Source organism: Meriones unguiculatus, chromosome 8 (genome assembly GCF_030254825.1).
Source record: "Meriones unguiculatus strain TT.TT164.6M chromosome 8, Bangor_MerUng_6.1, whole genome shotgun sequence".
Classification (NCBI taxonomy): domain Eukaryota; kingdom Metazoa; phylum Chordata; class Mammalia; order Rodentia; family Muridae; genus Meriones; species Meriones unguiculatus.
The window spans coordinates 97,974,054-97,998,000 of NC_083356.1; the positions used below are offsets into that span (position 1 = coordinate 97,974,054).

At 40.7% G+C, this 23,947-nt stretch overlaps 1 protein-coding gene across 1 annotated transcript in view; it reads left to right on the forward strand.

The window, feature by feature from the left end:
- Positions 1-17,945, forward strand: part of Galnt5 (polypeptide N-acetylgalactosaminyltransferase 5) — a 49,010-nt gene extending 31,065 nt beyond the window's left edge. Inside the window, exons 4-10 of the mRNA XM_021639285.2 lie at positions 1,711-1,846; positions 2,358-2,477; positions 3,479-3,596; positions 4,879-5,202; positions 9,222-9,302; positions 12,935-13,096; positions 17,121-17,945. Coding sequence (XP_021494960.1) covers positions 1,711-1,846; positions 2,358-2,477; positions 3,479-3,596; positions 4,879-5,202; positions 9,222-9,302; positions 12,935-13,096; positions 17,121-17,261 — 1,082 coding nt within the window. The 3' untranslated portion in view covers positions 17,262-17,945. The remainder of the gene's footprint in view (positions 1-1,710; positions 1,847-2,357; positions 2,478-3,478; positions 3,597-4,878; positions 5,203-9,221; positions 9,303-12,934; positions 13,097-17,120) is intronic.
- Positions 17,946-23,947: the final 6,002 nt, after the last annotated feature.

Below are 23,947 nucleotides of genomic sequence, written 5' to 3' on the forward strand. Positions count from 1 at the left end.
GCCAGCTACCCAGGGAGCTCCTCATTTTCTGAGACTTTATTTTAAAATAAAATATCTGAAAGCAGAGCAGCGGCAACCACACATAGGAGATTCTCCACTCTCCCAAATAAAGCAATATAAAATTCCAAAATACATTTTAGGCAGGTGCTACTTCCCTCAGGGCCTGGCAACAAGTGAATGAGAATATTAACGAGGTACGATGTGGGCCAGGTGGGGAATGAAGGCAGATTTGGCGCCCCATCCTGAGCTATGTAACAAACTGTTTCATAATATTACATGGCACCCTAGGTAAATTACCTTGGAAAGCTACTCTAGCTATTTGTTCCTCCAAGTTTTATCTCGTAAGTAAGAATTAAAATAGGTCTGTACTTCAGATTTGTGGGAAGGAACTGATAAGGCCATCAGGTAGAACCCAGAACTTCGTGGTAAGAGTTGATAAGACATGGCGAGGCATGCTAACTCTGCAGACAGGTAGACTTGTCAGTGAAAACAGTAACCAGAATGAAGGGAATGAACCTCAACTGCAGAATTATCTCTACCGGAATGGCCTGTGGGCATGTCTTTCCAGCATTTTTAAAATTATTTTTTTAATTCATTACAGTTACTCACTTTGTATCCCACCTGTAGCTCCCTCCCTCATTCTCACCCAATCCCACCCTTTCTCCCTCATCTCCTCCCATGCCCCTCTCCAAATCCACTGATAGGGGAGGTCCTCCTCCCCTTCCATCTGACCCTGGCCTATCAAGTCTCATCAAGACTGGCTGCATTGCCTTCCCTCTGTGGCCTGGTATAAGGCTGCTTTTCCCTCAAGGAGAGGGTGATCAAAGAGCCAGCCTCTGTGTTCATGTCAGAGACAGTCCCTGTTCCCATTACTAGGGAACCCACTTGGAGACTGAGCTGCCATGTGCTGCATCTTATCTCCATGCATGGTCCTTGGTTAGAGTATCAGTCTCAGAAAAGACCCCTGCACCCAGATTTTTCGGTTCTGTTGCTCTTCTTGTGGCTCTCCTGTCCCTGCTGGGTCTTTCTATCTCCTCCTTCTTTGATAAGATTCCCTAAACTCTGCCCAAAGTTTGGCTATCAGTCTCAGCATCTGCTTTGATACGCTGCTGGATAGAGTCTTTCAGAGTCCCTCTGTGGTAGGTTCCTGTCCTGTTTCCTATTTTCTCCCTCTTCCAATATCCATCCCTTTTGCCTTTCTGAGTGAAGGAGAGCCAGGACCCTCCTTCTTGCTTAGCTTCTTTGGATGTACAGAGTTTATTATGTTTATCCCGTGTTAATTTAAATTAATGAGGAATGTGGGAGGATCCATCTCACTTTGGATGGTGCCACACCTAGCCACCAGTTCAAGTTGTTTCGGAAAGCAAGCTGAACAGACCTTAGCTTTCACCCATGGCAGGCTGTGACTGCATTTTTTCAAACCAAATCAACCCTTTCCTCCCCAAGGTGATCTAGTCACGTTTTATCAGAGCAACAGAGAAGCAACCTAATTACAGTAGCTTATCATTTCTTTCTAAACATGAGTGATGTTTACCACAGAACCTCTATACCTGAAATGTCTCCATATTATTACAAAAAGAAATTCTGGGAACCAGGAACTCAGTGAGTAGAGAAGATACCTGTATTCACAGTCATACACTCTTAAGAATAAAGTATACACACTTACTGTATCATACAATACTTTTCATTAATTTATTTTTTACTCTACAGGTGATGTGTTGACATTCCTAGACTCTCATGTGGAATGTAATGTGGGCTGGTTGGAGCCCCTTTTGGAAAGAGTTTATTTAAATAGAAAGAAAGTGGCCTGTCCAGTAATTGAAGTCATCAATGACAAGGACATGAGGTAACACTACCACATCCTGACACTGGAGAGCAGTGGAGAGTGCTGGTCCTCAATGAGCTATGTTAGAACCTAAGAAGCAGGACCAATATGATCTAATAAGTGAAAACACACGAGAGATATCTTGGGTTCAAAGCCTACCAATCCAGTAATCTATTTGGCCAATACATCAATTTACTGCTAATAAATCTAACTATTCATCTCCTTTGATAGTCAGTTGAACTCCCAAATTATTTTTCTCAGGTTTTTAGTTATACCATTTATGGAAAGTCTCTATGCTTTTCTACATTATTGTTTGTTCCTCTAAAATGGCCATTATGAACTGAAGGATGAATATAAGTTGGAACAAGTCTTCCCTGAGCTGATATTAAGGGGTCTGGTGTAGAATCACATGTATCAGCAACTGTCTCACATCTGAGTTGGTCATGAAGCTGTGCTCACAAAGTCAATAGAGCCATGAATAGTCTCAGCTAAGCATTTGCAATTTCATTGGTTTTCTTTTGTCCTGAATTAGTTACATGACAGTGGACAACTTCCAAAGAGGCGTCTTCACCTGGCCCATGAACTTTGGCTGGAGAACAATTCCTCCAGACGTTGTTGCAAAAAATGGGATTAAAGAAACTGACATAATAAGGTAAGTGTGTGAAACTGTACGCATGACTCCTAAGTCCCTTTGTAAAGGCAGAAAATACATTTAAGAAAAGTTACACTCTATCAATCTGAAAACCAGCAAGAATTATTGGTGTGTACTAGACATGATGGTACACATCTATAATCTCAGTACTAAGGAAGCAGGAGGGTGGCAAGTTTAATGATAGCCTGGGTACAGTAGTAAGCCCCACCCCTCTTTCTATACACACACATACACAAATACACACATATATAGCTCTATTCAAGACTTTATCAAAGCAAGGAAAGTCTCCTAAGAAGTTAGTTTGCTATCCCCCACCCTTAAATTAAATTTGAAATATACCAAATTTAGCTCTGACACAGAGAAAGCCATAATAACCCTGAAATTATTCCAACTCAGGACCATGCATGGAGATAACCTAGAATCCGTGCACAGATGTAGCCCGTGGCAGCTTACTGTCCAAGTGGGTTCCCTAGTAAGAGGAACACGGACTGTCCCTGACATGAACTCAGTGGCTGGCTCTTTGATCACCTCCCCCTGAAGGGGAGAGAAGCCTTACCAGGCCATAGAGGAAGACTGTGCAGCCAGTCCTGATGAGACCTGATAGGCTAGGGTCAGATGGAGCTGGAGAAGCACCTCCCCTATCAGTGGACTAGGGGAGGGACATGGGAGAAGAAGAGAGAGGGAAGGTGGAATTGGAAGGGGATGAGGAAGATGGCTACAGCTGGGATACAAACTGAATACATTGTAATTAATAAAAATTAATTAATTTTTTAAAAGGAAGTATGATTCCTAGTCCCACCCATGTCTTCACTGACCCTGATCAGATTCAGCTCCCATGAACTGGGAACTCCTCACTAAAGCCAAGCTGCTGACTCCTTCCTAAAACCTCTCCATACCCATCCAGAAAGGCTTCCAAACTTCCACACTGACACACAGAGTGATTTACTCTGGATGCTTAGTTGCCACAGTTAAAAGTTTAATCCAATCATTTGTTTCTGTAGGTGCCCAGTCATGGCAGGTGGATTATTTTCCATTGACAAAAGTTACTTTTATGAACTTGGAACTTATGACCCTGGCCTTGATGTTTGGGGTGGAGAAAATATGGAGCTGTCATTCAAGGTACCCATTACTAAGTGTTTCTTCTTAGTTTCTGTTTTATAATTAAAGGCTTATCATTGTAGGGACAGATGAGATTATTCAGTTGCTAAATAGATTAGCACATAAGCATGAGGATCTGAGTTTAGAGCCCATGGAGAAAGCCAAATGCAGTATTGTAATATGCCTATAACTGCAGCTGAATCAGTGAGCTCCACATTTCAGTTTCAGTGAAAGAAACCATCTCAACAATTAAGGTGGAGAGCTACTGAGAGCATCTTATGTTAACCTCTGACCTCCACATACATGTAAAAACAAGCACGACCACATAGGGGCACAAACACACAAATAAGAATTTATGATTCTCAAGTGGCTTCACTGTACTAATGCAATCACATTTATGACTGCCACTGAGAAGTCTATGGATTGGGTGTCTCATTTCCCAGACTTAATTTGGAAGAATCAATCACTGTTGTGCAGCTCGTGGAATTACTCTTTCACAACGGTGTTACTTTAGCTAATCATGGGGGGAATTACTTTCTTTTTCTGCATAAAAGCTACAGGATTCACACTTGATACAAATTACTCTGGGACTCATACTTAATACAAATCACCCTGGGATTTTTCTCTGACATATAGTGACTCTCTTGGAATAGCTCTCTAATACATTAGAAGCCGTGGGAATATCTGCCGTGGGTAATCTTGAGAATACAAATGACAAAGAATCCCTCAAGTGCTCGGCACCAGCAAGCCAAGCATCTTCGGAGCCTACAAGCAATGGCTTAGATCATCATGGACTCGTACCCAGGAGGGCCTTAGGAAGAACAATGAAACATGACTAGCAGCCTTCCTGTGGGCCTAGGACGTCTGTGTTCAAATAGGTGGAACTTTGGAGGTCTTGACCAAGATTAGCCTTGAGTTGGGTACCACAAGCATGCAGGTTGAAGAGGAATGGGAACAGATGGATATCCATCACCTCTCCCTGATTCAACCTAGAGAGGAACACAGTGACATGTTTTATATGTTGGGGTTCTGTAAAGAGTTCTATAGAAAAAGAGATAAAGAGAATTTCACATAGTGGTTAGGGAGGGAAAATAGTCTACTTCATTGATCATAAAGTGCTCCATCATACACAAAATTAAATAAACCTGCTGAGTTTTTGTTTGTTTGTTTGTTTGTTTTTACTGTGAAAGTTGGATGCACTACTTAGCGGGGGAGGCATGTCAGAAGGTAGTTTGGTACCACGGTGCCCGTGATTTGTGAACCACCATTTGACAGTTGGTGCTTCTCTCTGCCTCGTTCCCAGGTCTGGATGTGCGGTGGGGAAATCGAGATCGTTCCCTGCTCCAGGGTGGGCCACATCTTCAGAAACGACAATCCCTACTCCTTCCCCAAAGACCGTATGAAGACGGTGGAACGGAACCTGGTTCGGGTGGCCGAGGTCTGGCTGGATGAGTACAAGGAAGTCTTCTACGGCCATGGGGATCACCTCATAGACCAAGGGTTAGATGTGGGCAACCTCACCCAGCAAAGGGAGCTGCGGGAGAAGCTGAAATGCAAGAGTTTCAAGTGGTACTTGGACAATGTCTTTCCTGACTTGAAGGCTCCCGTTGTGAGAGCTGGTGGTGTGGTAAGTTAACGTGGCCATTTGTAAAGACAACAGAAACTCCTTCAAACTTGCTGAGGAAAAAAAAAGGGGGGGGGTTATTATGCTTTAAGCAACAGGCATGATGCCCCTAAGACAAAGCGTAGGCAAAAGTTGTTAGAGATGGATCTGAGGAAGTCTATCATAAGGTGATGCTGGCTGATAACTAAATATCCTCTACCGACAGTGCGCAGAGGAGAGCCCACAGTACTGCGGGAGGTAGGCTTCATCTCTTCCCTTGGAATTTGACCTTGAATGGAGAGCCATGATAAGAAGGATACAGAGCACGATGCCTCCCATGAAGGAACAGGGCAAGAGTGCTGACTCCTTTTAGATGGATGCTGTCAAGAAATCCCCTGAGGATTGGAAGGGAGGTCTGAGAAACGATGCCCACCCATCTCTGAGAGTGAGAGGCGGAGGTTCAGCTTGAGAGTCTGGGACAAAGCCTTGACTCCTTCACAGGGGCTCACACTTATATATTCCTGTTTGGACTTTTTTTTTTTACTCTCTCTTTGTATTTATTTATAAATATCCCCAGTGTTCTTTTTGTTCTTTTTGGGGGGTCAGAAAGTTCTCTAACTTGACTGTCAGCATGGCTGCCTTTTCAGAACACAGGTCTTTGGCTCTTCTTAAGAAACAGATCTATAAACCAGCTCCTCTCCCAGCCTGCCAGATCCACAAGCAACAAAGACTTAGTAAAAACAATGCCGTTGTCTTACTAGGAAATCTGAGGAGGGTATTAACAACAGGAAAGCAGTCTGAATACTTGTTCTGGTTTTCTAAAATTTAACCAATAAATACATGTGACCTGGTTTGTTCATAAAAGTGCTATAAAAAGTTCACAAGAGTGCATCAGGATTTGACATAGGTCAAAGCAGCTATCAGATCCTTTAGATAAATAAATACAAACATCAAACATGACTTACATGTTTAAATTCTACCCTCCAAACAAGGATGGCCACCATAGGTTCAATACCATAGGTTCAATCCCAGCAGCAGCACTACTAAATTTTAGCCACCAGAGGGTGCAAGCAAACTACTTTTTGAATCCTCTAGGACGTTGCCGCTGATCTTTGAAAAAAACTCCTCACAACACACGCCAACACCATAATGTATCAAAATGCTGTGCATTCATTTCAAAGCAGTTCACCAGACTCTTTTCTTCTATTTCCATTCTCTTTGCTGTCTAATGCATGCAAATATTAATGAAGATGTCATTTGCTCTCTTCTGATAACAGTGCTACTACCATTTTAAAGAACAGAGATTTCAGCCAGACACAGTGGCACTCAGGTAGGCAGAATCAGGCGAATCTCTGTGAATTTCAAGTCTTGGTCCAGCCTGGTCTACAAAGAGAGTCCAGGACAGCCAAGTCTACACAGGGAAACTCTGTCTCAAAATATTAATAATAATGATGATGATGATGAAAGAGAGAAAGAGAAAGAAAGAGAGAGAGAAAGAGAAAGAAAGAAAGAAAGAAAGAAAGAAAGAAAGAAAGAAAGAAAGAAAGAAAGAAAGAAAGAAAGAAAGAAAGAAAGAAAGAAAGAAAGAAAGAAAGAAAGAAAGAAAGAAAATGAATCAAGATTTTTTTTTCCACATTCAGGAAAAGTTGCAAGAAAATAAATCTGTTTGTTTCCTGCTTAACACTCTACCATCATTCAACCTGAACACCTTGAAATTTAGGCCCAATGAAGTTATTTTTTTATTCTAAGTAATTTCTCATAGAGTCAGTAATACTTGAAATCAATAAATACTCTCATCAACAGTGTTTTTTGTTGTTGTTTTTTGTTTTTTATTAAACTGTGTTGTTAGCAAACAACCTAAGCCTAAGATTTAACAATTACGTAATTAAATGTGGGAAATCTCCACTTTTGACATTAGGAAAATAAAATAACTCAACACAGAAAGTATAAAATCTACACAATATCTTCTTCTTCTTTTTCTTCTTCTTCTTCTTCTTCTTCTTCTTCTTCTTCTTCTTCTTCTTCTTCTTCTTCTTCTTCTTCTTCTTCTTCTTCTTCTGAGTTGAAATGGTTTGCATGAAGGACCCAGAAGGAGACCCTCAGCCTCCAGTGCCCTTTAAGGCCTGTAGGAAGTAGCTGTTAGAAACAAAAACTAAACAAAACCAAACCAGATAAACTAAGCCTTTCCAAACAAGATTCTGGGTAATGTTAGTTGTGAAGCCAGGAGTCAAGTAGATCTGGGAAAGGAAACGCTGTCTGTTTCCTGGGTTGCAGGCTGTGTTCTGGAAGGTTCTGCTAAGATCCAGGATAGGGCAACTTGCTTAGCTATGCTGGAGCCAGAGATCTCCAAACTTATTTTATGTTAGGATAATTTCTGTACGAGCCGCTAGGACACGGGACATATTTCTCTGTTAGGATCCAAAGAACAATGAGGGTTTTGATTTTCTTCTTTGAACTGCAGAATTGTTCCATGTCACGCGTGTCTGCTCAGGCTGCCTAAACTCAGAGTGCCATTGCATCTTTTCTGGCTGCCCTTGCTCAGACCTACTGATGAGGATATGCCCATAGTTGCCATTTTAAGCTGTGGATGGAACAGGTTAAAGTTTTTGTTTTGTTTTGTTGGTAATGGAGCTCTGTCCCTTTGGAATTACTTTGTGTTTTCCATTGTGTCAGACACCTTAGGAATTACCAACAAGTAAAACTCCTGATGTTTGCTTATATGCCGTGAAGGTCAGTGAGAGTTCCTAGCCCAAGCAGGTAGGGCATGTCTTAATGCAGACCCACATGACAGTCAGTGTGAGGCTTCAGATTCCCAGGGAGAATCTAGCTTCCGTGCTTTCTCCCTGTGCTAGTGAATAAACTTTTTTTTCCCCAGGCAGAAGGTTAGTTTAGGTTTTGCCTCTCTGTGGAACAGCTCAGCTTCAACTCTCTGGCTTGTTCACGGCCACATCTCACACGCCCCCCATGGCCACGCTCATTCCTACGTGGTCCTGTGGGGACATTGTTCCTACTTACCAAGATTTCAGTGCTCCCTCTTGCTACTTTTTTCATCATTTCCTGACCCTACAAACTACCCCCTGCTTATCTGCAAGCTGAGCTATGACATCCACAAGTACAGACCAACCCACTGGACACCCTGCTATAAAATCTGGTGATCCTGTAGCCAGCATGGCCTTCATTATTGAAGCACCCCAGAACTGGAGCTCTGTTTTGGGTCCCCTAAAAGCTGAAAGAACATAAACATGGTCACTATCTTCCAAGCTGAGCAGGTTTTGGTGGAACATGCGCAATTTCTCCTCTACACAGCATCCCCAGAAAAATGAAAGCCTAAAATGCATTATTAACCTCCCATCTTGTCAGTCCATCTTGTAGAAAGCTTCCTCCATATTTGACCCTGTAAATCCATTAAAAAACCCAAGTTTGACAGAAAGGGACTTTATGCTTGGCTCTGTTTTAGCTTTCGTGACTTTCCTGTAATGAGTCGTAGCTTGGCTGAGTCATTAGAAAGAGTCTGACAGGGAATTAGCTAGAATGTGCTGTTCTCCAAAGAACTCAATTTATCTATGATTCAGTGTCTAAGAGATCAGGTAACTCAGAGGGGTCATCCAAGGAACACGGCCTGTAGTTTTTGGCTTGATGAAATTGAAGGTCTGGACACTGACTTTTAAATTACGCATTGGGACAAATTCAACGCTGCTCCCCCCCCCCCCACACACACACAAAATCCCTACTTTCTATATCAGCTTTTACTCATTTTCATGCAGCATTCCAAATGACAGTTAATGTAAAACTAATGTTTGTTGCACTATGACTGAATTACAGGCAAGAACTGACAGATTGAAGCTGTGCTGTGACAGGGTTACATCTTGTCTCTGTTAGAGCTGTGACCAAGAAAATCATACAGTGCAGACTTTTGCCAATCTATTGACTGTCTTTTAACCTGATGATCTTCTAACTCTGTATTTTCTAAATGTGTCTGAATGCTCTGTCATACATTAAGTCATGTCAGTCTCTAATGCACATTTTTGTGGTCTGCTTCCTAGCTTATAAATATGGCCCTGGGCAAGTGCGTTTCCATGGAAAATACCACAGCCACCCTGCAGGACTGTGATGGAAGTAGCCAGGTAAGCTCAGCATGCATTCTCCGTCTCTCCTCAGTGGCCAGGACTAGCGTCTGTCATTCTTGTTGCATCCCCATGTCAATTGCTCATGTGACAATTGACTTCCGTCTGGGAGAAATCCATAGATGTCTAAATATCAATGGAATAGATAGGCTGGAATATGGAAGTGCCAAAAGTAGAGAAGCAATAAAGAGGTTGTTGGTATGGGAGTAATTGCTCCATGATGGATTTAGTCTTGGTATTTTCCCTTGCAAAACCAGTTCAGCTTACACAGTCTTGAACCTTTGTGTAAGTGCCAGAGAAGATAGTGCCTAGCTCTAAATCCGAAACAAATTGGCCACACACAGGGGTCTGATAAGCACTGCCTAACGCTTGGTCTTCTGTTGATGCTGGAAGAAGTGATGAAGACCAAAATGACTAAAATACAGTTGGTGGGATGGCTCAGTGGGTAAAGGTCCTTGCCACAGAAGCCTGAGAATGTCAGTTCAATCCCTGGAACCCACATGACAATGTATTGAGAGAACCAATTCCACGTTACTCCTCTGGCCATCAGAACATGGTGAATAAGAGGAGTGGGGACAGGGGAAACAGAAAAGGACTACCCCTGCTGTGCCGGAGGTGAGCCTCTAGAGGTTACACCTCACACCCCAGATGGGAATGGTATCTGCTTTGGATGTAAAATAGGACTCCAGGAACACTGGTTTGTGTGTACACGTTGGCACCCTCCCCCCAGACTGCAGATCATGCTTTGGTAGATGCATCATTGTGCTTGCTGAATGACTTCTTTGTCCCGATTTAAGCATCCTGGCTTGTACTTTCAAGCACATCCCATCTCTCCGTCTAATTCCCAAGCTGCTCCTAGAAGAGAAGACACGTCTGTCAGGATAATTCTTCTGTGGATTGTAAACCTGCAGCCAAGGAAACATTTTCATAGTTAGGAAAGAGAGAAAATGATAAGTTTAAAAAAATCAACTGAAAGAAATGACTTTTGCTTACTAACAATTCACAGTGGAGATAGCCATGAATTATAGAAAAACCAACTGCAGAATTAGTCTAAAATATATTAAAATATTCAGTAATTTACTCCCTTAAAACTATTGCTGTAGGAATTTAGTGTACCTGTAAAGTCAGTATTTCACTGAAAACCTAATTTCTGCCAATGAATTTGAAACATGAGACCTAAGTGTGAATATTAGAGCCACTGCCTTCCGGAAAGCCCCATCACACTTTGATCTTGTTGCTCCTTTTGACCGTCACTTATTGGTGGTTTGTTTGAATAATAAAAAGGACAAGAATATAAAGGATGTTAATTTGATTTGGTCAGAACTGATATGGTTTAATACCAGATTGGTATTCATCTAAAACAACGCAGAAAAAATGAAGTACTCAGTACTCCCTTGCTTTAACTAGAAGTCTTCTTTGTTTTCTTGCTATTAAACCCTTTCTAAGGTGATGTCCAGCTTATCTTAGTAACTACATAACCTCATAATCTGCGGTTTGTCCTTGGTTCTCAGACATTGCTACTCACACAAATTACCTTTGGCGTTTGTTAGGGGAGAATGACTCACAGGGTCCATGATAGAACTATATCCACCATTCCTAACTAGTGGCTGTGTAACAAGACGCTGTTTCAGGCACTACACTTTGAGTGGTAAGATTTGCCACCATTTCTTCAATATAGCTTTGTAGTCGAAATTAAATGTTAGCCCAAAGCTTGTCATAGTGATACAGACTTATAATTCTAGCTTTTAAGGAAGCTGTGTAGAGGCATTTTAATCCAGCAGCATGGCTACTTTGGCAAGGGATCACATCCAAGCAGCTAGGTCTGTGTGATCAGGCTGGAATACATACACATTAAACCCTCTGGAGGTCATACAGAAACATCCTTAATATACAGTTTTAATCCCTCTGGATGGAACACAGACACATTTTTAATACACATCTTTAATCCCAGACAATGATTGATGCCTAATTGAGAGACAGACAAAGTAATGAATCAGAGAAAGAGTTGACCCAATGAGTCAAAGATAGATATGCTCAACTCTCATGGGACCAGGCAAGAAAGAGAAGCTACTTAAGAGCAGTGCAGAGAGAGAGGGGGTTCCTGGAGACAGTACAGTGGATTTTGGGAGTGCAGCAGAGTTTGGTGCAGAGAGAGAGCAGGGGGTTCCTGGAGACAGTACAGTAGATTTTGGGAGTGCAGCAGAGTTTGGTGCAGTTCGGTTGAGCACAGTTGAGTTCATGGAGTTCAGTTCACGGAGTTCAGGCAGTTTTTCAAAGCAGAGAAATTCAGTGAGAAGCAGAGAGAAGCAGGTTTAAATCAGTCATCTTGGAGAGGAGTTTTTGAGCCAGAACAGCAGAGTTGAACCAGCCAGCCAGAGCTCAGAAAGAACTAAGAAGGATCAGCTCATTTAGCACTAAGTCTTGGAGGCTGAAGACATTCCAGGCCTAGGTTAGCAGATGAGGCTGGAAACTGAAGCCTTCAAGGTCCAGTCTTACAGAAGATTAGATTGTATGTAGGCTATACGCTTTCAGGCCTATGGGCATGGATAGTTAGATAAAAACACTCTAGGCCCAGCCCAAGCCATGTATTAGTAAAGCTTGAGAAAATAAAAACATTTACAAGAATGAGACAAGAAAATCATAATTTTAGGGCTTCCTTAAACTACATAATAAATGCAAAGCCATCCTGGGCTACTTGGTAAACCTTGTCTCAAAATAAACTGTACAAAAATGGTAGGACATGTAGCTCAGTAATAGAGCACTTACCCACCATGTGGAAAGTCCGTGGTTCAATGCTTAATATTTCAGGTAAATGGCATTCCAGTTACATTATAAATGATTCATAGGGTAAAGGCATTTCAATAGTTTTTTTTCTATCCCATACTGCACCTCAGTCCATGGAAAATCTCACAAAAACCAGAGCTTTAGAATAAATTGACTAAATAGCCTTAAATTATTTTCAAATGACTATAAATTTATTTTTAAGGATTGCAGACATGATTCCATTACCTGAATTGGTAATTATTTTAGATACTGTCCACTCCTCCAATCTGGACTTTTCTAGGAACTGATCCTATGATCTGTGAGATGTTACATAGTAGCCAAGACATGTTCAATAACTTTCCATGAAATAGAAAAAAAAAAAAAAAAAAAAAAAAGCCTGAGTCCAAATGAGAGTCTGAAAGAAGAAAGTGTGAGAATCTCCACTGAAGAAATCTAAGACTGTGGCTTCAGTTCACCCGAGACCACTGATGGATGGAAAACCTAAGAGTGTGGTGATTTAGACACTCCAATACAGAGCACTCTGATTGTCTGGACCTCACAACACTGGAAACAGCATCCATATTCAAAGATACAGTTAGTGTACTAACAATATATGCTGCTTCTCGTAATGTTTATTGAGAGCGTGCTGTATGCTAGACGCATGAAAATCATTACTGCCGCCGCAGTGATTGATAGTCTTTCTATCTGACTTAACAATAAGAAATATGATGGTGCGCATGCCAAATAACACAGATACCTCATCAGATCAGAGTGCACATGGTTTCACCTGCTGCTGGTAAGAGTCTCTGGCAACGTCTGCTGCCTCTGCTTGCTGTCTAAATGGCTTTTCCTGTACCCATTCCCTACAGCATCAACAATTTAATTATACCTGGGTCCGACTAATTAAGCATGGAGAGTGGTGCATGGCGTCCGCCCCTGATAAAGGATCCCTGAGACTGCAGCCCTGTGATAACAGAAACAACAGGCTCAAATGGCTGCACAAGTCAGCATCCGCCTTTCATCCTGAACTGGTAAGCAAAACATCCGTGCCGTCCTTTACCACGAAGTCAACTTCCAGTCTAAGGGGACATAAAACTCTCATCAGTCTCCTCGGTTGGAAGCCTTAAATGTTGTCTGTAACAATGAAGGCAGAGTGAAGGGTCACTCAGAGACATAGAGAACGTTTTTGGAAATTTTAATTTAATTTATTAATTTATTTTTTGCTTTTTCAAAATTGATTTCAAATGAGTGGTTTAAATTGAAGGCACCCATTTCTTCCCACTATTGGTACCATCATCCTAGATTCTAAAATTCATTTAACTCAATAAACAATGCTATGTGCATTATTGAAACTTATTGTCATTGATGACCAGAAAAGCCTAGAGGAAGAATACATGGAAAAATCAAAAAGCTGCAAGCTTCCTGCCAATGCCGCTGTTTGGAATGATTCCAGTTTCCTCTTCTGCCCTCTTTCTAGGAAAGGGGTCTTTTCCTCACCCCTGTGTCTCCACAGATAACACTCTCTGAACACTGCAGAAACTGATTATGGAAGGTTATCTGTGTGTGTGTCTTGTCAACTTTACATTTGGTGATAATGCATCACCTGTTGAAAACCAATCTTGAGAAGACTCTTGTTACCTTAACAAAATATGCTAGTACTGTTGAGTTTACTCTCAAAGTCCGTTCAGTTTCTCCCAGTCCTATTTGAATAGGACTCAAAGTCATAAAGTTTGTCTTAGACTCTTGAGATGCTAGGAATGATCTCAGGATTGTCTTCTCTTGTTTCTGCCATCTCACTAGCATGCAGCCACCAAATGTCTCACAGGCACTGATGGTGTACTCTCCTAAACATGACTAGGGGAGACTGCTTTGATTAAGTTCCTTGACGTAGAAAGACCCATCTTAATTTTAAGTGGGACTGTTCCTCAATAGGTGATCCTCAGATGGGTGAAGTAGAGAAAGTGAGCTCAGAACTACGTAACACTCATCCCCTAAATCTCCGCTTCTTTACTGTTCTTGATATGTGATTAGCCCCCAAAAACTCCTGTCATGGTGAATTCCCCCAAAATGGTGGTATGGAACCTTGAACTATGAGTTAAAATAAACTGTTGTCCTTAAGGGTTTTATTTATTTATTTGTTTGTTTGTTTATTTTTGGCATTTTTATCACAGCAAAAGAAAAAAAGCTAAGGCACTGGTTAAAATAGAAGCCATGATTCTGTGCAGAGCTGGCCCCAGAGGAAACTCACTTTATTTGGGGGTGTCCCCATTGATAGGGTTCTCCTTCTTTTGAAGTCTTATTCAGACATTCTTTTTCTACTCAGAGAGAAAATTCAGGGACGATCTATTCATTCGCCAGTAATTTTTTTTTTAGACATTTTCTCCTTGCTGAGAATAATTACTGTCAGTTGATACTGCCAAATAGATAATTATTAGTGTATAAACATCTATTTTTATTTTTCATACTTTGGGTAAGTTTTTTCATAAATATCTACCAATTAAGTTACATCACACCTTCTACTTCCTTAACACTGCACTGAAGGTAGGAAAGAAAGAAGCCAGAGGAAAGAGAGATAATGAAAATCAAAACATCTTTTGTCTGCAGAAGTGACTCCTGGAAAGGATTTACTGTGAGGAAGTATTTAAGAGTAGGTCTTTCTGGATAGGGATTGATGTCCATCCTCTTTGCCTTTCTGGATAGGGAGGCAAAGAGGATGGACATCAGAAGAAGGCAAAAAGAGGGAACAAGTCAGGAGCTTGACACAGAGGACCTCTGAAAGGCTCTGCCCTGCAGACTATCAATGCAGATGCTGAGACTTATAGGCAACCTTTGGGCAGAGTCTAGGGAATCTTAGGAAAGAAGTGGGAAACAGTAAGATCTGGAGGGGACAGGAACTTGATGAGGAGAGCAACAGAACCAAAAAACCTGAGCACAGGGGTCTTTCCTGAGGGTGATACTATAACCAAGGACCATGCATGGAGATAACCTAAGACCCCTGCACAGATGTAGCCCAGGACAGTTCAGTATCCAAGTGGGTTCCATTGTAATAGGAACAGGGACTGTCTCTGACATGAACTGGCCTGACATGAACTGACATTGGCCTGCTCTTTGATCACCTCCCCCTGAGAGGGAAGCAGCATTACCAGGCCACAGAAGAAGACAATGCCACTCCTGATGAGACCTAATTGACTAGGATCAGAAGGAAGGAAAAGAAGACCTCCCCTATCAGTGGACTTGGGGAGGGGCATGCATGCAGAGGATGGAGAAAGGGAGGGATTGGGACGGGAGGAAGGTGGGAACCACAGGGGGGATACAAAGTGAATAAAGTGTAATTAATAAAGAATTTTTAAAAAAGAGTAGGTCTTACATTGTAAGCTGACTTGGAAAAGGTAAGTAACTGAGATAACAGAAACTAGGAATCTGTGTGTGGCCTGCTACAGTGCTGCCTTCTGCCTTTCAGTCCTCTTGCAATATGTCTAGATGGTCAGAGATGGCTGGCCTATAACTTTCTTTTTTTCCATCTGTGACTCTCTTGTTTTTTTTCTTTTGGCAGTTCTCATGCAAATCCCCTTAAGCCCCTTTCTGTCATGTTAGAAAAATACCTTAGACAATGAAAGAGGAGAAAGTTGAGTCAGCTCTGTTTCTAAGGTCTGAGTTCACCCTAAATTGGTCTGCTTCTTTTGGGCCTGTGGTAAGGCAAGACATTATAGAAAGAGCACACTTGCTTAGAGCATTCTTAATTCATGGCCAGGGAGTGAGGGGGACTAGAAAGAAGGTCACACAGTCCTTATCACCGACACTGCACAGTGGCCTGTGGGTCTTCCCCTAAGCCTCCCCTCTCAGAGATGTCACCATCTTCTAATAGTTCTAGTCTGGGGACCAGGTCTTTACTACGTCAGCTTTGACACAGCAAAAGGGGGTGGCAGAGAAGACGTAACTATAGCAGCCTTCGAGATGTGTAAGTCTTAAAGCGCAAGAGAGAAATAGAGAGAGACCATGAATAAGAGGAACCTCTCTCTTGTTGAGAGTTTGAATGTAGATAACAATGACTTATTATCTACTTCTAAGTTTAAAGTGCTCATCGCTGATGCTCTGGACTTTGCCTCTCACTCGAAGTGTCAGATTTTGAGCCTGGAAGGCCTCTCTCTCACTGCCTCTTATGTGTCTTTACATGGGGAAGAAGTGACTTAGTTACCTCTGTCATTCACAACAGAAAACTGTGTAGAAAATGCTGAATGGTTTTCTTCAAGCCCACCTACTAAACACAACCTTAAATATATGCAAACATCATATTTCTAAGATTCTGCAAGAGTTATAATATTTTATGGAAACATCTCTAAAATGATTTAGCATGAAAGCCTCCCCTGCGGGGGTAAAAAAAATAATTATATTAAGATAACTAATTAATGACTAAAATGGTCATGGTCATGTTTCAGGAAATTGAGATTTATAGGTTAAAAATTATAAAGCCTTAGTTGGTTCTAAGTAGATTGTCTTTCGCCTTTAATAAACATTGAGCAATACAAAGGTCATCTAGAACACCCTTGTTTTTCCGAAAAAGGTGGTCTCTGGATGTTTGGCTTAATATATTATCAGAAGTTAGGTAAGGAGCTGGCGAATAAAATGTGTCATTCCTAATACTTGCTAATACATCTGGACCTTCTAAGACAAGAGCGGGGTCAATAAATTAACAAACATGCTTCTGTCATACTAAATGATATTTGCTTTGCCACCATCAGTGAAGTAGCCACCCAATACATTAAGTGATAAAATTAAGTGACAACTATATTTTTTCCTTTAAATAATATAGTTATCAGCCATATCACTAGAAAAAAAACATACCATTTGCTTCCTGAAAAATTAAAATATTACATCTCAGAGATGTCAAATCACTTCATTTGGGATGGAGACAAACGTGATGTTTGCTGAAGCTTGTGTTCATGTCACTAATTTAATTCAGAGCTGCTGCGGGAAGGAAAACATGATTTACTTAAAGCTTCATTGCTGTTGTCAAGATCAGTCTTTAGCTCATCCCCATGTCCTCTTTCTCTTCAGGTGGATCATATTGTTTTCGAGAACTATCAGCAGTTGTTATGCATGGAAGGGAATTTTCCTCAGAAGACCCTGAAACTGGCTGCTTGTAACCTGATGGAACCATTACAAAAGTGGAAATTTGAAAAATACTATGAAGGCTAGCCGGAAATATTCCATCTGTTTAATCCACTAGATTCTGTGAAAACAACACCAAACTTGGTGACTGTATTTCTCTCCATCGTAGTTTAAATTTTCCATTTTAGTACCATTTGAATGGAAGATTTTTGAAAATGACTACATTTGAAACACCAAACAATAACTCAGGGAACCAGGCTGCCATTGGACTGGACTTCTTTCAGCTCTGAGTGGCCTTTAGAGATGTCCTGCCCTGTGCTGTAGGGCTTACTGCAAGTCTTGTCCTCAGACTCCCACAGTAACCAGAACGAAGACATACAATGATGCCATGACCATGAATGCTGTCATGGCCCAGAAACAGGGGTAAACCCAACTAGATTCTGGTTTCATCAAATTCGTCTGTGTCAATTCACAGACCAGGAAGACAGCTGGCTGCACAGAGACACTGCCCTGTTGAAGTATCTCTGTGTTTACCTGTCAGTGAGCAGTAGTCTGATCAACTCTTTAAGAACCTTCCTAGTAGGGGCGTTGATCTGGATGACCAGGTTTCTTCTCAATCTGAAGCTGTAGGGGAAAAAATAAGGAAAAGGGGAGACACTTTAATGTACTTAATTCTGTGTAATGTTTTAGTTCACTTTGTGCATTTTAATAATATTACATTTTTTTTAAAAAACCTGATCATATCAGTTATTTCTTCAATTTTTGTGTTTTTTTAAGGTAAAGAAAGACAAAAGGGTGGGCCACAACACACTGTGTTTGCAAAAACTGCACATAACCACTGAACATTCCAACAGAGTTAACTGAGAGGAGTTGATATAGTCAAAGCAGAAATGAAACTGAAGATTAGGATAAAACTTCAAATAGGAAAACAATAAAAATACTACTTTAGATTTAGCAATATTCACTTGGATGAATTATGCTAAAAATAGATTCTAAAGCAAGCAGATACAGATTTAAAAGAAGGAAAATGAGACAGGCAACCCCTGAAGAGAGGGGTGAGTGAAGACTTGTCCCAGACCTGGCAGAGTAAGAAAGGCGCTGCAGTGCTTCTGATGCAGAAGGAAGGAGCAAAATCCTCACGAGGTATTGAGGATAACACAGGCCAGCTGTGGATTGCTGCATGTTTCCTTAGCCAAACCGAGCTCTCGTGCTAAGTACACCGATCCTTAGGTATTGCAGAAGAAAGGTTAGACACCAAGGTCTGCTATAATCCTTTGGGGAAAAAAATTGATGTCGGGAGTCATATTGCCTACTGAAAAACACTCACAGGCCACTTGCAGGGAACAGGGTGAGAATCCAGTTCTCTAGGTGTGCCTCTTCATGCCATTTGAAACTGTCCTGAGTTTGCCCACAGAGGTCCTTCAAAGGAGATAGACCAACTTCCTTACTGAAGCTGTACCCTGCAGGGTAGCCTTACTTACTCTTGCTGGTGGAGTTAAACCTTTGTTAACATGGTATTAAAGTAAAAGCGAGTATTTTAGTTATGATTTTCTATTTGACACTTAATTTTATCTTCCAATTAATTACAAACAAGCATGACTGTCAGTGACTAATGGGAATGGAAACATCTTTTGCTTTACACATTTATGGAATACACAGCAACTTAAGATGTTTCTTTCTAGTAACTGATGGTCAGAGTTAAGAGAGTTAAGATAAGAGAATAATTTCAAACTGAGATAATTCTTACCAGAACAGCCATATTGGAAGAAAAAAAAACCCAAAATCACAAATCTTTGTCAATGGACTAATTGAGTTTATGACCAAACTGTACAGAATGGCCCATGCCATTTTGATACTTGAATATGGCCCTGTCCACTGGTCTACAGAGTGTGTGTTTTATCCAAAGAAAGTTTTCTCAAAGAAAAGTCTTTTTTTTTAAGCAAAAGATGAGTAGTGCTTTGGATAAACGCATACTTGGATGTGAAGAAAATAATTTTTTCTCCCAAGAGAACCTTTTGTGTCGTCTGGTCTATGTAATATCTAACTTTACCTAGACATACTTATTATATAAAGCTACCTCTGAGTACTGTCAGGAGAACAGAGGCTTTATTTGTAACATCATGAATTTGTTTAAGGGTAATTTTTTTTCAATGCAGTTTATTCAGAAACCTTGAACAATCCTCGGACCCTGGGGAAAGCCAGCCCACAGCTTAAATAGCCTCTGGGTAGCCAACCCAGGCGTGCCACGTGGGCAATGCAGATAGGTCCACATACATGGAAGCAAGCCAGATCCTCAGCCTTAGCCAAATGTGAAATTGTTCGTGACAGAGAGCGCTCACCATCGGGAAGGTGGAAGGCGGAAACCAGCTCCATCTTTAAGGCATAGCATTCCGCAGCTCTCTACAGTTCCCCCTTTTTGTTTTAGACGCATCAGGCAAGAGTAGAGGTCTGATCTCTGATATTAGAAATAAATTGGGACTTTTTTTAACCAAGTTTCTACCATACATTTTCCCACTTACTCTAAGATTCAAGGAATTAGTCACGAGTTTAGAATCTGTGTGGGCCTAGCTTATATAACTTGTATAAAACCACAAAAAAATGAAGGGAAGAGAAAGAGGGAGAGATAGACCAATTATCATTGAGCGCTTATTGGCTTGTATATATCTTTCTTCCCTCCGTATGATGATGTCTGTCTCTTCCTTACACCAAGGAAGGATGTGATCATCCCGTGTACAATAGATAAACCCAGTGACTATTTTATTCGGTGCTCTGATCTTCAAATCTGCTGCCAACATTTTGTAGGAAGTATTGTTCCCCAGATTTGTTTACCAAACACCAGAATAAGCATATACATTCTACTACAGCATCTTTTACATGTAATGACAAACCTTTGATGGAATGCTTTGTGATCCAAGAGAATTCTTTGGTAGAAGGATGGGGCTCCTCATTTCCTTTACTTAGCTTTGGTGATTGCCTTTTCTTAAAAACATGTCTATGCAACTTGTGAGCTAGAGCACAGAGTAGCCTTGTTAATATTTGACAGAACTAATCAAAGTTAGTACTTTATCAAAGTACTAACTTCCTGAACACTGGAAGTACTCCCTCACCCTTCAGTGTGCACAGCAGCTCTCTCCTTTCAGCTTTTATGCAGAGCTTCCGCCCTCCTCTCCCGTGGGATGACACAGCTGTTGTTGCTACAGTGCTGTTTTATCATGAGCATCAAATTTGCTCGGTTCTGCTTGCTGACATTCAATTATCTGTCATTCACAGGACTGCAAAACCTCCCTGTGCCATGATCGCAATGCCTCATTAGCTTCCCCCGCACAATGTTGGAAGGATTTTTCTAGAAATTAGAAAACCTTCTTTCTAGTGTTGACTTAAGGATTGGAGAGGGTCACAGGCCCTTAGAGTAGATAAGACGTCAGCATTCCCGTGATTTCATGAATGCCTTACAATGATTTTTCAAGGAGCTCTCAGGCAAGATAATGAAGTTGAAGCAAGCCGGGTAGCACCAGCTTGCTTCTTGTTCAAATGCTTCTACTTTTATGATGAACACAGCCAAGAAATCAGATCTCATACAGTGACCCTAATAACTTGAATAATAACCACAAAACTATATGAAATAAGGGAATAAGAGTTAATAATTATCAGTAAGTGCTTACACCCTCCTAGATCTTGTGTGTGGTTATCGTATTGGCTTTCCTCACATATGATGAGGAAGGTGTTTTTCTCTTCCTTACACTGAGGAAGGGTGTGATCATCCCATCAAAAATACATAAAACTCAGTAACCATCCTATCCTCAAAATTATTTCCACTATAGCATGCCACCATCATTGTTTTTTAAATCAATGTAGGTGAGCTCAGGTAAGGCCCTGGATTGCAGATTACTGGTTTAAGGAGAAGGAAACAAGGTTGGGTAAAAGTTTTTTGGTCTCTTGTGAGTGTTTCATAGGCAGGAAGTCAATGTTGGCCTCTGTAATTGAGCAGCTAAAGTGCAGATGGATTTCTGTCTACCTACAGAACCTGGTAGGTCTTGACCACCCTCATAGGTCTTGTAATTATGTACAGTCTTGATGTGACGTAGGACTACTTTTCCATTTCCTAGACCAAACTGACAAACAGAAATGTAAAGAGCCACTTCTCTGTGAATGATAATACCAACCTCTCTTCCAGTCTTTAAGCAAAACTGACAAATGGTTCATTTTTAACAGAGCTGGGAAATAAAATTTTGAAAGAGACTTCAACTTAAAACACAAGCCACAGCTTTTAACTTCAACTCACTTTACAGATTGTGTCATAAAGATGTTACAATTACAGCAGGGGTTATTCAATGATTGCTGCAAGCAACTACCAAAAAGGAAGGAAGGAAGGAAGGAAGGGAGGGAGGGAGGGAGGGAGGGAGGGAGGGAGGGAGGAAGGAAGGGCAGGAGGGAGGGAAAGAAAGATAGAAAGAGAAAGAAAGAAAGAAAGAAAGAAAGAAAGAAAGAAAGAAAGAAAGAAAGAAAGAAAGAAAGAAAAAAAAGAAAAAGAAAAAAGAAACGGTCAGGAAAGAAGGAGGAAAGGAAGGAAGGAATGTTAACCAAAGCTATTGTACAGAATGCTTATTTTTTTATAAATAATCATTCCATGGACATTTTTCATAAGCCACATAAAGTGTTATAGTCCTTTGTGAGGCTTGTTGAATGTTGTTTTAGATGTTGGAGCGCCTGTGTATGAAAGAAAGTAAATCAGCTCCACAGGGAGGCAGATTTGTCTCTGTTTTCAGCCTGAGGTGTTAACTGACAATTGCTGTCTCCATCAGGGCCCTTTGCAAGTTCATGTGCATCCTCCATTGGAAAAATAAAAAAACCAAATGAAAATTTCCATTTTTCAACATGCAGACTAACTTCCAATATGTGGAGTTCCTAATAATGGCAATCCCCATCAAATGAGTGAAAATGAATTTTATGTATATTGATAGATATTTCCAGCTCATATATGTTGGTTGTAAGTACACAGATAAAGCCTTTGTATTATATATTGAAATTAAATTTTTGATAACATAAGGAAGTAAATATTTTAAGCTTTTCTTCACTGTTTGAAGAAATCAGTTGCAAAAGTGTATGCCTCATGTATGTGGACATGCATCCTGTGTGCCTCTGTTTCATACTTTAAATTGAGAGGGGATAAAATTTCAGGTTTCTTGTTACAATGTAAAACATAAAAAATAAATAAATGGCAAGGGACAGCTGGAACTTCCTGAGGTCAATGGCCTTTTCTTCTCAGGATCCTCTGCAGAAAGTATTTCAACTGGACTTGCTATGACTACAGTTTCTACGACTTGAAATGAGATTACATTTGTGGAAGTTTGTAGGGTTCTTTAAAAACTGAGAATATTTTCCTAGTTTTGCATATACTAACTGTAGGAAGTGATCATTAAAGAGGGAGCCAGACAGACAGACAGAATAACAAGGCAAGATCAAGGGAATTACTTTACTATTAATTTCCAGAATGAGTGTATTAATGAGAGCCCAAATGCATAGAAGAAATATTTGAGTTAACTGAATACTTCTAAATAACCACTTCTTTTGCTTCTGGTCAACTGAAGTTATTATAGAAAAGGAATCAAATATATAACTTTAAATTTCTAGAGGAAAAAAAATCGAAATTACTTTCAAACTTGTTTTTTTAATATTTCTCCTGAGCTGGAAGATAGTTACAAGTTGTCACCAGTTTCTTTGGTGCTTTACAAGTTATCTGGATTGACTTCAGGTGCCTACAGCACATGCCATGTGTGTGGTGTGTGTGTGTGTGAGGTGTGGGGGGTGGGGGTGGGGGTGGAGGTGTTTGTGTGTGTGTGGGTGTTTGTGTGTGTTGGGTGTGTGGGTGTGCATGGGTGTGAGGGGGTGTTTGTGTGTGGGACGTGTGTGTGTGTTTGTGTGGGTAGAGGGATGTTTGTGTGTGGGTGTTGGTGTTTGTGTGTGGGGATATGTTGTGTGTGAGTGTGTATGTGTGTGTTTGTGTGGGTGTGGGTGTGTTTGGGGTGTGTGTGTGTGTGTGTGTGTGTTTGTGTGGGTGTGGGTGTGTTTGTGAGGGGGTGTGGGTGTGGGGTGTGTGTGTGTATGTGTGTGTGTGTGCTGATTATTTGGCTTAGCTTTCCCATGTGCTGCAAGAGTTGAGCACACATTATGTTCTTTATGTCATGATCAACTGTTTTGATATTGGAAAGTACAACGTTGCCATTAGACTTCATAATCCTCTTATTATAAAGCAATGAGAGAACAGGCTTCAAGAGAAGTGGTTCCTTTTCTTCACATTTCTTATTTATTATAATCTAGAATTTTATCCTTTCCCATAATTACTTATTTTAAGTGTTTTCCTTGCCCAGTTTGAAAATCTTAACGTCCGTTCTTCAGTTGAATATATACCACTAATAGTACCTCGTGTAAAAATGCAGAAGTAAAACTATAAGTGTGTCAGAAGAGGATAAGCGGATTACCTCAATGGCTACAAAGACAAATGTGGGGTTTTCATATGTTGGTACCAATATGCAGCTAACAGAAAACCTGTCAAATAATAGAAAATTTTCATGCACATTATATATGACCACAAGAAGTTCTCACAGTTTCACACATAAAAATTTAAAAATCTTTTAGAAATAAATAATGCACATTAGTTGCAATTAGGTGTTCTCTTGATTTTTGTAAAGTGGCATTGATTGATGCCACTTAAATACCTGCTTACATGAAAAAATTCTCAATGAATTCTAAAGAAAAAAAGTCTGGAAACCTGA